Here is a 23659-nt window from a genome sequence, read left to right on the forward strand (position 1 = left end):
TAACAACTTTATTCATCTTTTTAGTATTTACACAAATATTTATATTTGTGTATAAATATACACAAGTATAAAAATATTTGTATTATACATAAATACATTTATATTTACACAAATATGTATAAATATTAAAATTGATATAAGTGGAATTGTCAGTCAAAGGACATGAGAATTTTAAAATTAGATCATGTTTTCTAAATGCCTTTTACAAATAATTGTAACAATCCATTTCCAATCAACATAGGTAGATTAGACAGATTTCCTGCCTATTTCCTCATACCCTCACTGTTACTACAAAACATGTAAATATAAGCCCATCTGAAAGTTGAAAATAGCATCTAATTTATTTTGTGCTTACTTAATGATGAGTGAAGTTGAGATCCTTTTAATATGTTGATTAGCTATTTTTATTCCTATGAACAATTGATTCATATCATTTATTAGGTTGTATGAGTCCCATTAATTTTAATGCCAGCCTCATTAGATATCAAGGTAGCTTGTATAATGTGGTTTCTTTCTTGTAGTTCTATATTATTCTTTTCCATTCATATTGATCTCTGTGCTTATTTATGCTCCACTTCCACGCAGCTTTAATCTATGCTTTTTGTTATATCATAATGTCAAGTGGGGCAAATTTCCTTTCATTTTTCTTCTTTGCTGTCATTGTATGGAAGTCTTTCAGGAAAGACTTAATCATTAATATTGTGATTAAACTTATTGTTTGAACTCAAGTTACGTGGCATTTTTGTATAAGCAGTGATTTTCCTCTATACCTTTTTGAGTTATTGCATTAATCCATTATTACCTGCATGTCTCAAGAAGAGTAAAAAGAAGTTGGGGAAAATCTAACATTATTTTAATAACTGAACAAACATAAATACCTTGTATCAGCTAGCAAACTATCAGTTAGACAGTGCTCTGTTGTCCTGTTTACAGCAAACAAACCTGGGTTCAAATTCCAGTTGCACCATTTAATAATTTAGCAACAAAGGGGAAATGGTATCATTTCTTAGGATTCAAGTTTCCTTGCCTGTAAAAGGGAGATAAAATATTTTGCTTGAAAAGCAAGATATGTGTTTGAAGTCAGTGTCAAATACAGAGTTGGTATCTTGAAGACAGACATCCTTGGGTCAAATTCTGGTTCTAGCTCTCATTACTCTGAGCTTGTATAAGTCACTAGGTCAAAATCTTGTCCCTAATGACTTCTAACTCTGTGATCATGCTAATGGATGTGTTCTCTAGAACCTTAATGTCCTTATTTGTAAATGGGGGATAATAGTCATTAAATGAGTTAATAACTAAAAAGTACTTAGAGCAGGGCATAATGCTAAGTACTCAATAAATGTTAACTCTATTCTTACTTGGTATTTTTTTGACATTTATGTGTGTTTTTCTTAAACAAACATAAATCAACATGTTAACTTTCACCTTGGAAGGAAAGGCTTTGCCCTGTTGTGATATTTACTTGTGAGTCCACATGAAAACACTTCCTACTCCTAATACCTGGAAGAAAAGTGCATCTGTGATCCACAGCCTGTTTGACCTTGAAGCCGAAGGAGATCCCACGTGAGAAAATTCAACAGCCTAGACTCCTCTTAGTTATACATCTCAGGACTTCAAGTGAAACCCACCTATTGCATTTTCTTTCCAATATAGAGGGATGAAGATGAGTGTGGCACATACAGTGCTTTCCTCTACCTCTTTCCAAAGTCATTATAAAAAAAAATTGTGTGTATATTTGTGTGTGTGTGTATTTGTGTGTGTGTAACAGGAAAAAAAATGCATATTGACTGATCCCCTACATTTGGCCAGATCTACAGAACTGGTATGTAAAAAAGGATAGAAAAGCATGGCAATGTGGATTGGTTTCCAATTTGTTTTTATTCTGGCTTACTCTGAAAGCAGCTAATAAGAAGTGCAAAGTTCCAAACAGCATGTAGGTGGTTGGGCCTGGCTGCCATTTCCTCCCTCGTGTTTCATGAAGCCAAACATGGTGCTGCTCCACCATGAGTCCAGGGGACTCATACCAGCAACACACTAATCTATGGACTTACACCACCTCACAGAAATGACTTACACAATAACTGGAAGTAAACGTTTTACCAGGCCATGTACACCAGACTTAATGTTCAGGTTCTAGGCCTTGAATTTCTTGCTTTACCTACACAGGAGCCCTCTCTCCTTAACTGCATTCATGCCGCAGTGACTAGAAGTTTCTTCTTTATGTTCACCTATAGTTTTCTGTGGCCAGGCCTGACCACAGCTCACCACAACCTCAGGCTCAATTTTTCTACCCCAGTATACAGTCAATGTGTTGCTTCACAGCAAGAATCCAAATCAAATAAGGATGAACAAAGCCTGTTGAGTAGGTGACTCCTATACTTGCTTTTGAACATAAAAGAGGAAAGAATATAACATTGCTAAATGTGCCTCCTACAGTTTTTCGTAGTGTTGCCCTCCAAACCTGACCCATCAGAAACGAAACATCCATTACCTTTGGTCTAAATGTTTCCGAACCCTATGTGACAGAACTGGGAGCTTTGTGAGAATTGATTTTGCTGCAGTGCTCACTCCTGGGTACTGCCTGCTTGTTATTTTGAACTCACTGGGGGCTTGAATCAGTCAGTCAGGGTAACTGAATAGTTGAACAAGGAACATATATACATGGTTAAAGCAAAACTATTCCTTTTTTTACATTTGCTAATGACCTGTCAATAAAATTTCCACATTAAATCTGATATTCATTTTATTTGAGATTTCAGAAGTTTCATAGCTTCAAATATTTTACATCAAAATATTACTAACAGCATATTATCAAAGTCCAAAAGAGAAACTACTATCAGATGGACCATAATACCCACCCTAAATTTAGAATAAATTATGGCCTACAAGTGCTATCACAGGACTACCTTCTGATCTGCTGAATATATATACAGGACAGATATTAAGGGCTGTAAAAAAATGATAACAACCTATTTTGAAAGAAGTCACTCTATAATGTGAATGTAAACTTTAAAATCTTAGGAAAGACACTCTTGAAGTGAATAAGAAAGATGAGAAATGTTTGTAAGGATATTAAAATGTCTTATGGAAATTAAGGGCAAGGATCAGAGAGTTGGGCATGAGAAATGACTCCAAATCTAATGAGAACTTGCTTTCTATCACCTGACTCCTTCCCTCAGCACATGTCTACTTCATTCTTCTCTCCTTCTTCACCTACTTTATTTTTCCAGACCACATGGCCAAAGAGATGATCACTGATGGCTTTAAATTATGCCGGTTACAAAAACAGAAACCAAGAGAAAAAATAATTGGTTAAATCTGAGACAGGAAAATGCCTCCCTCAAATCCTTCAACTATGTGAATGGATTAGAGAGTGTGGTATACTATTAAAAAGAAGAAAAAGGAAAAGGAAAAAGAAGAGAAGCCATAGCAGGTGATGATTCATGAAAGACCAAACAATAGATATATCCCATTTTATTACTACGAACCTCCTTTTAGTTGTGACCTTACTTGTCACCTCTACGGCTATCCTCCAGGCTACCTATGGCCCCCAACCCCAAACCTATCTCGTGTATTTTAAAAGAAAAAAATAATTAGGCCTGAATCTGTGCATCATGTTTGATCTTACTTTTAGAATACAGGTTTCTTCTTCAGAAGTCTCCCTTTATTCAGGCAGAGGGTCCTGGAAGATATTAAAAGCTCACCAGTATAGTTGCATGGTCTTAAATCAGTGACTTATAGCACAAATGTCAGTGTTATCTTTTAAACAAAGCATGGCAGACACTTTCTAGATTTCATGGCTTGAGTTCCTACTTACTGAGATCATCATTCAAATATACTGGAAAAGGAACTGAAACAAAAATTTCACCCTATGCAAACCCTTGTGTACATTTCCAGTCCCTTCTAGTGGCTGTTACACTTCTCTGAATATCTTCTTCATTGAAGATCCAGAATTGTCCTTTCTTTTGCAAATCCCCTTCACGTATGTATGTATTTTTAAAATATGAAGGTAATTGCTTTTCAGGTTTGCAAACCTAAGTCATTCAGTATGACTGGATTATATAACCAACATTTAGGTGGAAGAACTAGAAAGGTGCCAGGAGAGTTGGAAGTTTCGAAAGCACTGACCAATGAAGAATCAATCAGAAAGCAATCTAACTGGATATGTTGGTGTTTATCAAGACCAAATCTAATCATGTTTACACAAATAAAAATAAGTAGGTTAGCACTTCCATTAAGAAACCATGAAGAATTAATAGAATGTCAAACCCCTAAAAATTTCAGGGCTATTAAATCAGATACACATGCCAAAAACCTCTTTGAAGTGAGTGATGCTATCGATCTATGTAAATTCAGTAAGACTAGTTATCAGGTCTATTCTGGCTCATGACTACATCCCCAGTACTTAGCCTGTACTCTGGGAAACAGGAGATATTTAATAAAATCTGTTGAATAAGTAAATAAGCAAACACAAGAAATAAGATAGACAGTGAAAATAAATGTAATGAGGGAGAACAGTGATTTTGAAGAATCCACTCATTATATCTGAAGCTTTATTTATAACTATGGTTCCTAAACCAAGCCTGTTGAAGGGTTGTTTCCTGAGCTTGAAAACAGAAGCAAATATGACTTACTTGACAAAGTAAATGTATTTTTTCTGTGATTTTCTGAGGCACACAGGAGTGACACAGGGAACATTCTGGACTGGGATCTAGCAACTATCTTTTGGCTCCCCCTAGAGTATGAACTAGAAATGTAAAACCGAGTTTTACATTTGAGGTTTTGAGTTCTGAGGTACAAAATAAAATGTATGATGTAATGTGATAGTTGAATCATAAATGAGTTATTAATAAACCCAGGGCTGCTGTAATGAGCAAGGGTAGTTAATGATATTATAAAAGCAATATCATGCATAATGGCCTGAAATCTGACTCAGCTGGGAATGTTACTTGCTCTTTCCCAACACCATAGTAGTAGATGAGGGTACAGATTCAGAGACAATTAGAGGCAGCTTTATAAGAATCATAAAAAAAATGAAAGAAGCAGTAAGAAAGGCAGTGAATTAACTAAATGTCATTAGCCCTATTTATTTCAAATTCTAAAAAAACAATAGTATTTAACAAAAGTAAGTAACTGAATTATTCCAAGTTTTTGAGGACCTACCTATGTATTAGGTTGTTTGCTAACTTAATTCACTTATGTTTTATCAATTAATCTTCACAAGTCTGCTGGTCAAGTTTTAACACCTACAGCAGCATAATGCAATGTTTTTCAACCCATATTTGTTTTTGTGATATAAAATAATGGTTGAGGGTTTTGAACGCAGATATCTTATTTCATAGCCAGCTCTTTCTTCCATATTTGTTGTTGGGATTTATAGTTGTAGCTTTGACAATTTAGAGACCTCTTTAAGGATAACCATCTTTTTACAAATAGCTCCCTAATGGGTCTTTAGACACCTTCTAAGCTCATTTAGTCAGAGATTTTGTATTTTGCCTTGATTATGTTACAAATATATATACAGTTCAAAGATCTTACACAAAAGAAGACAAAGAAAACAAACTGCCAATTTAATTTGCATGGGCTCTAGGTAATCTGTTTTTTTGTTTTTGTTTTAAATTTTGGTATGGCAGCTACATAATATTTACAAATTGTTCTTTCTAGGGTTACTTATTGTTACTTTAGTTTCCATAGAGAGTTAATTCTTAATATAACTGGGATGAAATACCATCTGGACTCCTTCTAAGGAAGAGAGTTAAATACTATATAAAAACACCTATAAGATTAGAATGAGTTACAAAGATAATGTATATCTGTTGATTGAATTCGAAACTTCCAACTCCCCTTCCTTCTTCTCAAAGTGTCACTAATTGTCATTGGGACTCTATTTGAAAACTGACTATATTCCATCTCCAAATTCTAGCCCACGTGAATCTGATTAAGTTTGTTAGCAAATTCCTGGCCAGTGATTTATTTAGGCTGGAAATGTGACTTCCACAAATGCAGTAAGAGTGAACATCAGGGCTTTGTGTAGAAGTTATAAAATCTACCCAAGGCATCTCTATTCATGTGAGCTGTCCATTACTTGCAAGCAAAAGCATCTGAATTGATTTAGAACTTGGTACAAGGAAATAAGGATTGATAGCAACAAGTGCTGAAATTTGAATTAACGGAACTAGGGAGATAGGGCAAAGGAATAGTAAGGACTCTTCCACCCTTTCCTCAACTACGGCAGCTGGGCGATATTTGTGTGTTAGTAAAGCAGCTGTGAATCTGTGATCATTGCAGATTGGAACTCAGGTGTTGTGTCTACTGACCCTGCAGAATTAGAGTTGAGGCAGGAAAACGCTGTAATGTCTGAGCTTTTTGGCTAATTCTGCAGTTTTAACTAAGGTCTTGAAAGATACAAGCCTTTTCCGAAGTCAGCTGATCTGAAAGCAGGAAAAAAAAAAAAATGGGAGCTTTGTTAAAAGTAGCTCCTTTGGCCTGGGGGCTGAAATAAAGAATGACCAAAATTCTGAACATCTGTAGCTTCAATCGGTTGAAAAAGGCAAATTCTACACATCAAACAAAAGTTAGGACAAAGTTGGGTTAGCTAGTTTTTGGTAGGTAGAAGATTTGGCAGATCATAAGATTAGAGCCTAAGGGAAGCCTGACACTACCTCCCACCTACAAACTCACAGCCTTACTTAGAAGCTTGGACCCGATTATAAACCAAAAAAGAGAAAGAAAGGAAAAGGAAGCAAAGAAGGGTAGAAAAAAGGGAGGGAGGAATAAGAAAAGAAAGAAAATTATTTTAGGGATGACTACTACTGAAGGCAGGGACAATTTTAGCAGTGTCTCCCCACCCAGTGCATTGAATTAAGAGAGATTGTGAAAGTCGTGGCTACAGTGCAGGCAGGAGTGGAGCTTTGAGACTAAGGTTGCTTATTTGCTTACCAAAATTCACAGGCCTGAATCCAGGTTCAAGTGTTATAATTAAATGACCTCTTTCTAGCTTTGGTTTCTAGCACACATAATTGTCTTAAATCAAATAGATGTGAAGCTTGTTAAAGTTTTAAGGGTGTTATTTTGAAAAGGAGACTCCAATTCTGGCAAATAAATACCTGTGATTATTCACCTCTCCAAGGGACGCTCGCACACTAGAATTTGTGCTATAAGGAAGAGAGCCGTTAGGGCGGGGTAGCTCCTGATAGACGTGGTCTCTATTCAATGCACCTCCCAGATACAATCATGCAAGATGATGTAGACAGAGAGTTTCCTAGAACAAACTAAATCTCTGCAGCCAGGGAACTCCCTCCACAGCAGGTAAGAAAGACTCTTATTCCAAACAAGACATTAGGAGGTCCATGGATGAGAAACGAACACTTTCCATTCTCCCATTTCAAACGGAAGTTTTCACTGCAGCTATCTTTTTGCCGTCATTGACTACCAAATGTGTCCTAACTGTTCCATAAACTTAACTAAATATAGAGTTCCAAAGACTGTAAAACATAAAATATTTTTCAGGTTCTTATATTGTGGTGGTTTTTCTTCTCTCTGTGTTAAACCCATTATCAAAGTAATAAGCAAGATTTTCTTTGATTATCTGTGCTTTATAAAATGTAAAAAGGAGAAAATCTATACTTCTTTGTCATATATTTTTCCAGGGAAGTATTACACAATGTATATTCCGAGGCACACTAGATATATAATCCATCCTTAAAGATGGGAGTCCTCTCGTCAAAGAAATTTGAGTAACTTTGCATACACTTCATTTTTTTGTGACACATCACCATACTAAATAACCTATTAAACATTATGAGAAGTCTTAATTTTTAAAAACTGTCAAATTTCAATAAGCTATAAATGTTTTAAATCTTCATTACAGTTTCTTCTTTGATCCTTGCATTAGTTAGATATATATATATATTTAAAATTCCAGATTATACACTATAGATTCAGAGCTGTAAATGTAGAAATGAAATGAAAAAGGATATCATAATTCCATGTATTCATAAGAGATTCCCATTCTTAAAAAATACAGGTATTATAAGAAGACAAATATAATGAACAGAATCTAATTCAAAATATAAGATAATAAAACGTATTTCAAAAATTAAAATGTTTTACAATGCAGAATTATGACACTGTAAGTTAAATATATAAATTAATGTCATTTAATAAAAATTCATCAATTATAACTAATTGCTAACATCAAGTAATGTGAACTTCATGTAGACTTCTGAAATATACTTATATAGAATACTTTCTTTAGAGTAAAAAGACAACTTTTATCTCCAAATGGAAATACTGAGACATTTCTTACTTTTAATATTTTATAGTAACCCATGAAAGCTAATATATATAACAAGTAGGATTATTGGGGGAGGCTCCTACACAATGCTTGGCAATAAAATTATTCCTTTTCTATCTAAGCTACTGCAGCACAAAGAAAGACATTTTAAAACAAGAGTTTTGCAAAAGATATTTACTTTGGTAAAGTCTTACCTTTTGTAATCCCCAATTTCATGTATTTGGCATTAATAAGTAGCAATAGAAAGATCTTTAACCATGGAAACACTGATGGTTATCACTATAAAGTTTGAACTATAAAAATACTTGGCTTCAGGGCTTCCCTGGTGGCGCAGTGGTTGAGAGTCTGCCTGCCAATGCAGGGGACACGGGTCCGAGCCCTGGTCTGGGGGGATCCCACATGCCACGGAGCAACTAGGCCCGTGGGCCACAACTACTGAGCCTGCGTGTCTGGAGCCTGTGCTCCGCAACAAGAGAGGCTGCCATAGTGAGAGGCCCGCGCACCGCGATGAAGAGTGGCCCCCGCTTGCCGCAACCGGAGAAAGCCCTTGCACAGAAACGAGAACCCAACACAGCCAAAAATAAATAAATAATAAAAATAAAGGAATTCCCTTAAAAAAAAAAATACTTGGCTTAAATAGCTGAAAGTGACCTTTTTAAAAACTTGTGTATTGTTTGTCAAAGTGATAAATGACCAAGTTGATCATTGATTAATATAGAACCACAGTGGCCATGGTAGAAAATAATCCATATCATAAAACTAAATTAGCTTTCAATGTTAACCCAAGGCAAAGGGATTTTATGCCAGATTTTGCTAAGATCCTCATAGCAGTTACCATCTGAACACCTCTCATTGTTTTTCTAATACTTGTGTCTGAAATTAAATAGTATTAAGATAACTTAATTCTCCACACTTTATTGTAGAAATATACATGTTTATTATATGATCTCACTTGCGTATAAAAAAAATGTACAGTTGTGTCCCCCAAAAGATGCATTCAAGTATTAACCCCCAGTAGTTGTGAATGTGACCTTAATGGGAAATATGGTCTTTGCAGATGTAATAAGTTAAGGATCTCAAGCAGAAATCATCATGGATTTAGGGTCAGCTCTAAATCCAATGCCTGTTGTCTTTCTAAGAGCAAAGAAAGGGGATGGGGACACAGACAAACGGAGAGACACAGGGAAGAAGGACATGTGAAGATGGAGGCAGAAATTGGAGTGACATGTCTATAAGCCAAGGAATGCTGGACCCACCAGAAGCTGGAAAAGGCAGGGAAGGATCCTCCCCTAGAACCTTCAGAGTGAGTGACAACCAGATTTTGGACTTCTGAACTTCAGAACTGAGAGAGAATAAAATTCTGTTGTTTTAAAACAAACAAACAAAACAAGATAACTTAAAATGTCCATGCACTGGACAACACTCAATAAATTATGTAATTTAGATTTAGCATTTCTAACACTAAATGAGTATACAGAAAGCTAGAAAACGAAAATGAATGTCCTATACTGAAGATTTGGGGTACTATGTGAACTAAATGTCTATTATGGGGACAAAGATAAATGTAAAGAATAAGAAACTTGTTGGATAAACATGGAGAGAAACACAAAAATTCCAAGCTAGAGAATCTCAGGGTATATAATAGAATACTATTGACTAATTGACTAGTCTGAGAAGTAGCACCAACTTTGCACATGGCGAGGGGCTGATGAAATTCTGATTTCAAGAAATGAAGTACAGAAGGCATAACATTCTCACACAAAGCCAGCTTGTTGAGACCAATGTTGTTGAGCCTTGATTCCCTCATGAGTGTTCCAAATCAGTCAGATTCAGATCTTCCTCAATACTTCCATTCCTTCCCTATGTAAAACCATATTGTCTCAGAAGTAATTTTTAAAAGAAGTTAAGACTGACTCAAGAAATGCTCCTTTTATTTCATTGGCTGTTCCCTGGATCAAATGCACCTCAATCCTAACAGTCCCCGGCAATTAGAAGGGTCACACCTCTCTCTGCAGAACTGAGGGGTATAGAAAGTTAATTGGAAGAGTCTTTCATGATATCTCTTCCGACTCCTTCATTCCAATTAATGCTCCTTTGCATTTGTCATCCAGAGTTGTACTCATATTAACCTTACTTGTGTTAAAATACCAAACATAACCGAACAAAACATCGGAGCAGGTGTTAAGATTTGTCACCCAGAATAAGTCCTGAGCCATCTATATAAATGCTTGTTATACTGTATAATATTTCTTATTATTGTAAATAAACAATGCACTTCAGATTGTGTATCAGTCATTCTCAATTAATCTTTATATAACCTTGGGTTAAAATACTTTCTAGTTTTACTGAAAGAGGAATTTGAATTGAATCCATCTCACAGACAATTTTAGTTAATATACTGGACACCTCATTTCTTCTACCTCTCACTTCTCATAGCCCACTTTTTACTTTGGTCATTGCTGCAGCAACCAGTTTCACACAACTGGAAGAGGCCTGCATCTATTTCAGCTGCTCCATGTAACTCTGGCTTTCTGCTTCTGTGCTTTTCTGATCCAGTAGAATAGAATGTCACTGGGAATGCACCCTAACCTCACATAGACACAAAGGACTGGTACAAAGGAGATGAGAGGGATCTTCCTTGCATTAATAATGGGAGATAGAAATTGTTGTTTAAATACTCCCCTTTCAGTTTCTCACACAGTTCATTTGAAGGATCTTTTCTATAGGTGCTTAGAAGATCCTGGCATGAACGAGCCCAGTTGCCCACAAAGGCAGCCTTTGAAAATGCTTCCTTATATTGGCTTTTCCTCTTTTCTTAATTATCCCCAGTCCTTCTCTTTTATTTGTTGAGATAACTTTCCAAAATAATTTTACTTGTCTCATATTCTGCTTTCTCAAGAGAAGCTAGGCTGAGACAGTTAATATCCTCAGAGACCGGGTGGGGCAAATAAGTGAGCAGCTCCACTTACAAAATGTTGGCTAGCCAGGCTTTCTTTTACTCTGAGCATCTACCTGTTTCATAAATATTGCAGGATGCTCTCACCAATATAACACAAGTAAAAAGCACAGCAGTAGCTTCTGGCTTTTAGTAACCCCAAACTCATTGCTTAAGGGGAACACGTCATGAGGGATGGAGGCAGCTGCTCAGGAATGGTCATGGGAGGCAGTGCATTGAGTAAGTTACTGAGTCTTTGGGTTCCTCACAGTTTCGTTAATACATCCTTGATAATACTTCGTCTTGCTCTTTGCATAACATTTCACGGAAAGACAAAAATAAAACCAGTTATAAAGACATCTGTGGAGAGATGGTGCTCCATCTGCTCTGAATGAAAAAAAAATCAAGCACACAGACGTGTCGCTTCATAAAGCAAGCATCTTTCTTAAAGAAAACCACGTTTGCCAGAAAACAAGCACTTTCGTGTTCTCATTGACTTAAAATTTCCTGTGAAATATATTTGCTAGACAGAAAATCTGACTACAAGATATGGCCATCAGCTTGCTCTCCAGCTTAAAGATCTGGATATACGAGCTGGCCAATGAACAGTTTGGAGTACTAACCTGGTGGTAACTCTACAATGCTCATTGGTGCAGCTAGACTTTTCTGCTGATCCCACTGGAGGGTAATGCCTGGTCTAGAAATAACTCACCTAGTCAAGAATGAGCAAACAAAAAATATGCATCAACAAAATAATATGAGACTTACAGAAGTAGTCTATGATACAACAAGATTTATTGCCCTAACTATACTGTGACATCACTGGTCTTATCTGGGATAAGCATTCTTGGTCTTGGCCTCTTGAGTGCTGCTGGGTCCTGCCATTCACTGTGTTGTAGTTCATCCTTCTGGCCTTTGGGCACGATACACTGATTCCCACTGTTCACTGTATCTGTGCTATGTGTTGCAAACACTCAACCCTACCACAGACTTCATCCGGTTTGTTGGCGCTCTGAATTTCCACAACATTTTGAACACAACATTTTGAACACTTCAACTCTTGTCTATTTTCCCTATAGCATTTTGAGGGGCCATTATCCCATCCACATCAATACCATACTTTGCCATTAATAATCTACCTATTTGCTCTCTTTTTTGAGGGAGCACTTGCAAATTTCTAGGATTCTGACCTGGAAAATACATACAAGCATCCTTCATTTTCCATTCAAAGTATCCTTATTCTTATAAATAAAAAGTTTCTCGGCTTTCAGAAAACAGTTTCTGGAATGCACTAAAAGTCATAATTGAGTTTTCTTCTAAACCCAGACAAACTTTTCTGTGGGGTAATAACAGTCATGGCAAAGTTCTAATGTTGGATGTTTTGTAAGGCAAAACAATTATAACGTAAAAACAAACGTTCAGACTATTCTGATACAAGTGCTAGGAAATTAATTCATAGTGGGAATACAGCAATCTACAATACAAGCAAGTTTTCTCATAGAGATTTATATTTATATCATGTGTTACTTCTTATTCTCAGGGGAAAGAAAGTCCCTTCCATTGTACATTGAAAATTAATGGAGAGTATCCATATTATGTAACTGGTGAGACACCGAATATAAGACACATGATTAAGGGTTAATTTGTGTTTAACAGAAGAATAAAATTATCTTTTGCTTTCATAAGTATTTATACTTGACAGAAAAGCACTTGATTTAAAAATATGTTCATGCATGTATTTATGTATATATATGTGTGTGTGTATTCCATAATTATATAGTAGTAGAATGAAAGAATCAGTGTATTTGCTTCTTGATCTTTATACCCACACCTCTGATATCTAGAGACCATTGATTTCAAGGACAATAGAATAATGAGTAATGCAAATAGCACTGACCTCAAATAGTTTTTTTCTAAAAACACCAACCTGTAGCAATGACCCTTGTTTGATGATGTGACCCCAGGAAAGTATGTTAATATCCCTTTCTAATGTTAGTAAAAGCCTGGGCCACTTAAATATCGAGAGATTTTTGTACTCCACAAGTACACTGGTCCCCAATTTCTCAATACAGTTACTATGTAATCATATTAAATTGGACAGGTCATAAACTGGATACGTAAGTTATAGTACAGTATTCAATGTGAGAGTATGCAGAGCTGTTTTAAGAATAAATCTGAGTTATACCTTTAAGTCATTCAGGGAAAGATATTCAACATCAAATAAAGACGGAATTAGTAAGGCGGCCGGTGATATATGACACAGTGTAAATTTGATACTCACATATCAGTACTAAAAGCTTCATAAATCTTTACCCTTTTTTGAAATGTAAAATATGCTAAAATTTCAATAGAATTCTAGAAGCTGGTATCTTTAAATTGCCCCCTTTTGTACTACAGTCTACTGCCTTAGATGTATACATTATTACAATAATTATTATTATTCTTACTTTGAATTCTTCCCTTTACTACATTATTGAAAGAACATGGCATCATGTATACCACCATTCTGTTTCACTCATCAAATTTTTAAAATGAATTTGTGGCAAAAATAAAATCACTTACAGAAGCAGTTTTTTGGGAACACTCATCCTCATCAAGACACAGTTCCAATATCTATGGTAATTTCCCATGTGACACCATGAGTGTTCTTGTCGAATAACAACTGTAGCCAACCCAGTCCAGTCCACTTGCTGTTTTATTGAAACTTATCCTGTGTGTTACAAAGCCACTGTTTTTCTGATAAACAGTGTCTACATAATTCCAGTCCTTTCTATTTAGACAACTTACAAACTGAGTACAAGGTGATTTAGAGAAAAATACTTCTCTAAGATGGAAGTTGAGGTCTGTGATCAAAAACCATTAAATTAAAGTTCCCCACAGGCTTATGGAGGATAAAAGCAATCTGGATAAGGCCCTTATACTGCTGCAGAGTAACTTGCAGCAAAATGATTCTACTGTTGTCTCTCAAGGGAATGAGCAAGGGAGAATGACAAGGAAAACAAACATCTGTGTGCACACACATACAACTGGATATTTTTTCCTGGTAAACTGAGTTATACCCCTCTGGGAGCTTTTCTCAAAGGTATGACTCATAACTGTAAAGACAAAACTCTTCTCTGACAATAACTATTCAAGAAGTACATATATAAAGGAAATTATGGCAGTGGTGCATGATTTCATTACTATAAGAGAAGCTCCTTCCCCTTTTTTGGTATGGGGATCCATGAAGGATCAAGTATGATATTTTAAAATTTTTTCTTTAACATTTATATCTGTCAAACTAGATTTTTAAAACATATTTTAACACTTTCTTATAAAAAGAAAAAGAGAGACAAGGAAATATTGCTCAAAACAGGAGGTCTTGTTGTTTTAAAGGCTTGAGCTGGATTACATAACTTCAAGCTTTTTGAATTTCTTAGTTTGTTTTATCGAATGTCTAAATCAAAAGCATCAATCTCTTGGTGTGCCTATACCATATAATCAAATGTTAGCATTTTTACAAATGGAGTTAAACCAACTGTGATACTGCTTATCGCATGAGCTCTCTCTTATCCACACAGATCTTCAGCAAATCTCAGCAGTTCCCACTCCTTTCCAGCTTGGGCCAGATCCCCTGCAGATTAATTGGTAAACTACAAGAAATCTATTTTGAATCCCCAGTAACACTGAGGGTGAATGAACTCTCTACACAAAAATAGCTCCCTGCCTTCTTTAGTGTCAGCAAGGAACATGCAGGGTATGGAGTGATAGTCAAGAGTAATTTCTTCAAATATATATACTTCAGTGGATGTTAGGACACATCCACCGAAATAAGTTCTGGTTTAACTTTAAGAAGTTCAGGAACTCAATGCAACAATAATCAAAACAATTACACTTAAAATAATGCTATGAATTAAAACGTTACCATCAACATGATTTCCTAGATGTGTGTGTACCTGCAAGCTGGTGGTGTCTTTCCTTAGAAGATTTACACGCAGTCAAATGTCTCATTCTTCTGTTTTCTTCACAACCTTCTGATGTTGAAATTACCTCTTTTTGAAATTGTGTTTGCAAATCACCTTTAGTTCCTGGAAATATAATAAAAATACATAGTAATTTTAGACTTAGGAATAATAATAGGTATTTCAGATTAAAGAACTCATTATCAGAAATTGCACTGTTTCTTATTTCTTTCTATTCAGCTTATTCAAATGATCCACAAAACTGATTCCACAATATCTTGATAAAATGTAATGGCTATTAATAGGTAATCTAAGTATTTGAAATTTTATTCATTTTCATTCCAGAGATTGATACAAGAGCATATTTTTGGCAAAATATATTAAAAAATGATCCCATATATAATTTATGTTATATTAATTACTGAATAATAGAATATAGCATTGTTTCAGGTTTTTATCATTCTGGATTTTCACAAAGTAAAAAGGTCACATTCTTGAAGAAAATAGAAAGTAGCAAGAGCTTTCTAAGCAGTGATTAGTGTCAAGTGGCCTATTTTAATAGGAAGAATGTTTAGAACATAGTATTATTTCCTAAAAGGGAAATAAAACCTGGTAAGAGTCCCTGATTAACAACATCAAAATTCAGTTATAATTACTTGAACATTTTTTTCATTTGTCCTTTGTTGCTTGTTTTTGCATTTTACCTCATGTTGAACATTATGATAGTTATCCTTATTTTATATATTATAATATGATAATGCTTAAAGGGTAAATTTGTAAGATCAATATCTCGATTAATTAATTAATTCTCCTAATTCACAAATTATGATCTTAAATCCATCATTTCACAGTTAAAGTCCATTATTATTTGGCTTTTGGGTTTTTGTCTTCACCGTAACTAAAATCACTAAATTAAAGATGGATAAATGAATATACTTGTCTTTGATTAAAAAAAATAAAGACTTTGAGAATAAGTAAAATCCATCACTACTAGTAAAAGAGTATGCTCAAATATATCATTGTGGTTTGATGAGGGACAAGCAAATTTTAATTTTGTTTGTTGTTTTTATGTACACCATTTCAGGATTAAGTAATTTATTTTGACTTGGCTTTTAAAAATCAAAGTTAAAAAATAAAAATTGTTTTGATTGACACATTTACAATCTTTAAAGTATTTAAGACTTGGCAATGATTTTGTCATCAAAGAATATCATAGCCAAACACGGTCTACCCAATCTATATAAGAGTAATTTGTTGAAAATATAACTTGCGGTTATATTTTAAAATATCTTACTTGATCCCTCATGGATCCCCATATCAAAAAAGGGGAAGAGGCTTCTCTTTTAATAATGAAATCATGCACCACTGCCATAATTTCCTTTATATATGTACTTCTTGAATATAACTTGCTGAAAATATAACTTTGCTGAAAATATCTTCCCTTTATATTAATTATAAATAGTTCTTCCTAAACTGGGGTTATTATAAATTTGTCAAAGCATTAGATTGTAAATACTAATAATGCATGCTGGAATGAACTATGTATGATTTCTTGAAATTTCAATGAAGTTAAGGATATACATCTATCAGAAATAGATAATATACTATTTAGATAAAGGGCTGTTCTGGCATTAATCTTAAACCTGTCCTTACCAGAGAGGTTTCAAAATTACTGACCACCAGAAATTTTTTCGTTCTGATGAAATTATTTTTTTCACCTCGTTTACCATTACCCGCTGACACGATTCTGAGGCATTTGTTGGTATGTCCTGATACGATCACTTTACTGATGTACTGGTTGTAACTCAACTAAAATTTGTCAAAACCCAAATTTCATTTACTTTTTTTCTTTATCAAATCTACTTCTTGTCCTTGTTATTCTTCTTTTTGTTCCTATCAAAATCCATGGAAGTACTATGGCCTCAAACAGCAGAGTTTTCCACACACACTTAAGAAATGTATGCTCTTTTAAAGTGCTACAAAATATGTTTATTTTAATACTTTTGTAAGGAGCTATCCTATAAAGTTCCTAGGTCTTATAGCATGAGCTTTAGGAGGTATGCTATAATTGGAAAAATTCTTGTCCAGCCTCCATTTGAATATAAACTGCATATAAGCAGCTATATTTGCTTGTTTTGTTTTTTGTTTCTGGGATATATGAGGACATCAAAGTGTGACTGGCATGTATGTAGTGGGCACAAAATAAGTATTTCTGAATGAATGAATTTAGAATTTATTCTGTTTGTAAACTGAGTTTAGCTGTAAATGTACTGTCTGCTCCATTGCCAAAGAATCTGCTCCACTGCCTAATAATAATAATAATAATAATAATAATAATGCTTCAATGATGTTTGGTTGTTAAAGTCTATTGTCTTCACAATGACTGGGTTTCTTACCCTATAATGTGGATGATCTCCTACTCAGTCCTTAATATTTACTGTATGTTCTCTAAATCATCAAAATTGTATTTAATTTTGTAAAGTATATATATATATATATATATATATATGTGTGTGTATATATATATAAATAAAGCTATCACCTCTAAATTGACTTCTAACCTAATTGATTAAGTAAAACTTCAAATTAAATCATTAAAATCAGTGCTTTAGTAAATTAGATGCAGTAATATTTTAGTAAAGTAAGAGATTCGTGGGTTGATATGAGCAGAGCAGGCCATACTTGAGCCAAGCTTAAATTTGGAGAAGATGATGGGAAAGAGCAATTACTGGTGGGGTGGCTGTGAACAAGGTCCTGATAATGCCATCTTTGACTCGGTCTCTACACTTCTGGTCCCAAAGATTGGCAACGGTTTTTAAACCTTTTTAAAGATTTTCTACTCAAATTATGAAATACCATTTAACTCCATTCTCTAAACCCATTCCTCAGTAATAAGACAAATGTGAAAGAACATTTTGGCATGGTTATTTTATTAACACATCCCTTTGAAAAGGGTAAGATGTATCCCCAGCTTAATCAGTCTGATTAATTAAATTTTCTTTAGTGAATATTGTCATTTTAAATGTAACATATTATTGGTCTACATTATGTACCATAGATGTGTTGAAAAATGAAAACTCTATAAAAACATGAGTATTTCTACAATTATTACTTAAATAACGTGTGTTTTGAAATTTAAAATAATGGCATATCTGATTTGGTCCTAAGGACTGATAGAGAAGTTTCATTTAAGCCATTTTGTTTGTGGGGCAACAAAGAAGAAATGAAATAGAATGACAACCTAGACAGAACTGACCAGATGCTAAAAGCAGATGGAAAACTTAAAGTGAAGTATTAAAAGAGGAGGTTTATAATGCTACAGCTGGTGATTAAAATATCTTGGTATCTAATCAGGCAACAACATCTGGCCCACTGTTATTTAGAGGTTTTCAAACAGTAAGAAGCACAATATAATTTAATAGTCAAAACTGAATTTGTTAGGGTAGCCAATGAGTAGAAATTCAGAAAACCTTACACAACATCTCAACTTTTCAAAACAAGACAAAGAAAATGCTAAAGTGTGCCTTTTGATAATTAAATACTATATATTGCAAAACTGAAGTTGGATTAAAGTTTAATCAAACTCAGTGGATGTCATTAAAAAGGAAATAAACAAATGATGGCATAAATAATAACAAACTTTTGAGCTCCCTTCTACCTCTCTAAGGACAAAATAAAGCAAAGACAAATAGCACTTGAGTAACTGACAACAATATGCAGTAGTAAAAAACACTCATATTTAACTGTAAAAAGTTATGATGGCCATAATTTCACCTAACTCCATTTTCATTTGTAATTTATTTCCTATTTGAATAAGAAATCTAAAGAAGTAGGGAGTTAATGACTTAGTAATGTTTAACATGAGGGAGTTCAACATTCAAAAATATTTTTATTCTGGAAAATCAGTTGTTTCATTAAATAACATTTTATCCTTAATTAAGAGAAAATAATATCCTACAAATTATGGTACATCTCTCCATAAATCTTGCTGTTGTTCTCAGTGGATTCAAAGCTTCTATCTAAATAATTGAGTGTCATGTAAAAATGCTTTCTCTGTCTGGCCCTAGCCTAACTATCTAAACTCATCAACTAACAGGTTCTCCCGTGAATGGTAAATTTGGCATGCATTATTTATAATTGTACAAGAATAACATCATCTTCCACTTCTTCATACTATTATTCATAATGCCTAAACTTTGTTTTTTATATTACTATATCTGAGATACCTATTATCTGATCACATAAAAAATTAACCCCTAAGAAAATAATAGTAGCGAAAGTTCACAAGTGTCTTACTTTTCAAAATTTCTTTTTAAATGTAAAACTAAAACCTGACTTTTCCAGAGAGATGTTTTTAGCAGGGTATGGGGGCTGAATTCCTTTCATATGTTTGAATGAAATGCATCCAAGAATATAGTAAATCGCTCACTTTGAAAAAGTAATAATCATCACCTTTCCTCCATCAAAAAGTCTCCTCTCTGATTTAGTGACTGACACATTTGATAGCTCTATATCCCTATCAGATGAAGAAAAAGAAACACATCACTGACTTCCAAACATGACACTGATAAAAATTATCTCAGTGTCTCTGACACTAACAGTGATTTTCAAGTTGATTTTTTAAACAAAACTTTAGTCCCTATATCTACATTAATCTAAATAATATTAGAGTATTTCCAGAGTACTGCTAGATAGTTGCCATTTTGTCATAATCCATATATGTATTATTTGCACTTCTGTGTCTCAGAAAATAACAAAAGAAAAATAAGGGTTACAGGTATGGATGATGGAAATTAAAAGTGACAAAGAAAAGACAAGTTGAAGAAGAAAACATCAGAAAGATTATAATAACAATGGTAAACTTCTCTGAGTGTTAAAATGCTCTGTGTCCAAGAAACTTAAAACTTGAGACTCTAAGATTTTATTGTACTTCAAAGAGAAGATGTCTGCTCTATAAAAGCAATGTTTAATTTTGACCAACAGATACAAAACTTAAATACTCAACACATACTCTATTGGGTATATTATTTTCCTGATAAAAATTAAAATTTCACCATAATATCAATTAGAGGAATATTGCTGTATTTTCATTATATGACTATTGGTGTGACATTATTAAGTTTTAAGGCACAGTTGTAGGATGGTCTGAACTACAATCTTTTTTCCTGATGGCAGTCTCTACCCACCCACTCCCACCACCCCAGACACACATAGTGATGCTCAGTCTTCCTACTACAATTAAAGAAGCTAGTGGGGAAAAGTGAAACAAGTGGTGCCAATGTGTCTCTCCACAGAAAGCATCAAAACACTTCCCCTTTAATTTTAATATTCAATAGCTGTAGACATAAATCACATAAATCTTTGTGGCCAAATGGCCTACCGTGAGGAGACAACGTGGCCCACAGTGAAAGAGAATGAGAAGCAGAAATTGGAAATAGCAGACAGAAACTGTTCAAAGTTTAAGTGTTCTTGATGTACAGGAGAACTTGTGTCCTTACCTGAAGCTGTGTTCAATGACTTTTTGGATTTCATGAATTAATTCATTATCCTCATAAGCTATTGTGGTTGAATGAAATTTCTGTCACTCACATTCAAGGTAATACTGATCCTATTACTGATATCTGTTCTCTGCCAAGAAGGATAAATAGAAAACAGATTCACCTTATCTGGAATGGCCAAAAAAAAAAAAAAAAGATAAATTTATAAAACAAAGATGCTCAAGATAGTGGATATCAGGCTAATCCCTAAAATATGGGGAAAAAAAGATGAGGTGATAACTCTGATTGCCTCCAGAAAACTGCCTAGAGAGAGTTTCCAGACCAAGGCACAAGGGAATGGAACCAAGGCAAAACCAGGCAGACCCTGTGAATTGCAGACAGATCAGAGGCTGAGAACCTCAGGCACTTAGAGTTTATAGGCACTCCAGAATACTGGAGGAAACTCTGGAAATATGTAGAAGTTTCTCCTGGTTTATTCAGCTGAGTACTGATCCATATATGAATAGTTCAAGGAAGCTATAAGAGGCCTGGGAAATAGCACCTAAAAGGGATTAGAAAGAAAAATCATCAGAACTCACACAGGAAAGGGATTAATGGCCTAATCCCACAAACTAGGGAGGAAAACCTCACCTGGAAGAGTAGTCCATAGTGGGGGAAAATTAACATCCAGTCTAAACACCATGATAATCCCACTTAACACAGTTTAAAAATCAACATCCCAAAAGATCAAATTGTTTTCAAGTAACTTAACCTCATTAAGAATAAACATCAAGAATATTAATAGCAACTTGGAAATACCCAGCACTTAATAAGAGAAACTTCACAATGACTGGTATTTGAAACAAATAAAATATGACATAAACAGTAATACAAAGAAGCATGAAAAGACAAATAAGAATAATGAGAAAATACAAATCAACTGAAACTGATACAAAAGAGAAAAAAGAGAGAAGGCACAAATTACTAGTACTGGAAATGAAAGAGGAGCTATTACTACTGATTCTGTTGACATCGAAAGGATAGTAAAGGAATATTATGAACAACTCTGTGTCCACAAATTTAACAACATAGACAACATGGACCAACTTCTTTAAAGACACAGCTACCAAAACCCACACAGGCAGAATAAACTACATAGGCCTACAATGATTAAATAAACTGAATCAATAATTAATAAACTTTTAAAACAGAAAGTATCAGTGCTCACTGGTGAATTCTAACAAATATTTAAGGAAGAAATTAATTTTATACAATCTCTTCCAGAAAATAGAGGCAGAGGGAATACTTCCTAACTCACTGTATGAGTAAGCATTACCTTAATACCAAACCCAGACAGTGACATCACAAGAGCAAAAAACTACAGACTAACATCTCTCATGAACGCTGATATACAAATCCTTAACACAATAATAGCAAATAAAATCAAATGATGTATAAAAAATTATAAGCAACAGCCAAGTGGGATTTATTCCAGGTTTGCTAGATTGGTTCAACATTCAAAAATTAATTAATGTTACCCATCATCAACAGCCTAAAGAAGAAAAATTACATGATCATATCCATAAATGCAGAAAAAGCATTTGAGAAAGGCCAACACCTACCTGTAATAAAATCTCTCAGAAAACAGGGAATAGAGGAGAATTTTCTCAACTTGACAAAGGACATCTATAAAGCCCATAACAGCTCGCACCATATTTAACACGAGAAACTAGATGGTTTCCCAATATGATCAGGAAAAATGTAAGGATGTGTGCTTTCACACATAATGTCCAACATTGTACTAGAAGTCTTAGATAATGCGTAAGAGATATACAGATTGGGAAGGAAGAAATAAAATGGTCTTTGTTCTCAGATGACACTGCTGTATATGTAGAAAATTCTAAGGAATCAACACCAAAAAAAAAAATTTCTGAAAGTAATATGCAATTATAGCAAGGTTGCAGGATATGAGATTAATACAAAAAAGTCAATTGCTTTTATATAGCAGCAATGAAAGGTTATTTAAAATTTTAAAAATATATATCATTTACATTAGTACCAAATATGAAATACTTTGGTATATATCTAACAAAAAAATGTATAAGATCTATATGAAAAAAAACATAAAGATGTGATGTAAGAAATCAAGAAGGTCTAAATAAGTGGAGAGATAATCTAAGTACCATGCATAGAAAGACTCATTACTGTCAAGATTTCAGTTTTCCCCAACCTGATATATATACTTAACACAATTCCAAACAAAATCCCAGCAAGTTATTTTGTGGATATCAACAAAATGATTCTAAAGTTTATAAGGAGAGACAAAGGATCCAATGTAGACAACACAAGATTGAAGGGGGAAAACAAAGTCAGAGGACTGATTCTACCAGACTTCAAGACTTACGATAAAACTACAGTCATCAAGGCAGTGTGGTATAGGCAAGAAGACAGGCAATAGATCAATGGAACAGAACACAGAATACAGAAATAGACCCAGAGATGTATATTGTCTGTTGATTATCTACAAAGGTGCAAAGGCAACTCAGTGGAGAAAGCAAAAGAATGGCTTGTCAACAAGTAGTTCTGAAACAATTGGATATCCATATGACCTCATACCATATGGAAAAAAAAAAAGTGGATTATAAATTAAATGTAAACCTAAAACTATAAAACTTCTATGAGGAAACATAGAATGAAATGTTTATGTCTTGAGTAAGGCAAATATTTCTTAAATAAGGCACTGAAACAATGTATTAAAACAAAAAAATGGTATATTGGACTTCTCAGAATTTGGAATCTATGCTCATTGTAAAGAGACTAGTAGGAGAACAAAAAGGACAAGCCCCCAAATGGGAGAATATTTGCAAATCACATATCTGATAACACACAGGTATCCAGAATAATAAAGAATTCTCAAAACAAAATGAAAAGAAAGCAAACAGCTCAAGAGAAATGGTCAAACTGTCTGAACAGACACTGCACCAAAGAAGATATGCAAATGGAAAATAAG

At 34.3% G+C, this 23659-nt stretch overlaps 1 protein-coding gene across 2 annotated transcripts in view; it reads right to left on the reverse strand.

Moving 5' to 3' along the window:
- The window catches only part of LOC309963985 (uncharacterized protein), a 389311-nt gene that overhangs the window by 283501 nt on the left and 82151 nt on the right, over nt 1-23659 (reverse strand). For both annotated transcript variants that reach the window (XM_082842582.1, XM_082842581.1), the window contains one exon: nt 15167-15298. In XM_082842582.1, the coding sequence (XP_082698708.1) occupies nt 15167-15298 (132 nt within the window). The remainder of the gene's footprint in view (nt 1-15166; nt 15299-23659) is intronic.

Source organism: Leucopleurus acutus, assembly GCF_964270905.1.
Source record: "Leucopleurus acutus genome assembly, chromosome: 7".
NCBI classification, from domain to species: domain Eukaryota; kingdom Metazoa; phylum Chordata; class Mammalia; order Artiodactyla; family Delphinidae; genus Leucopleurus; species Leucopleurus acutus.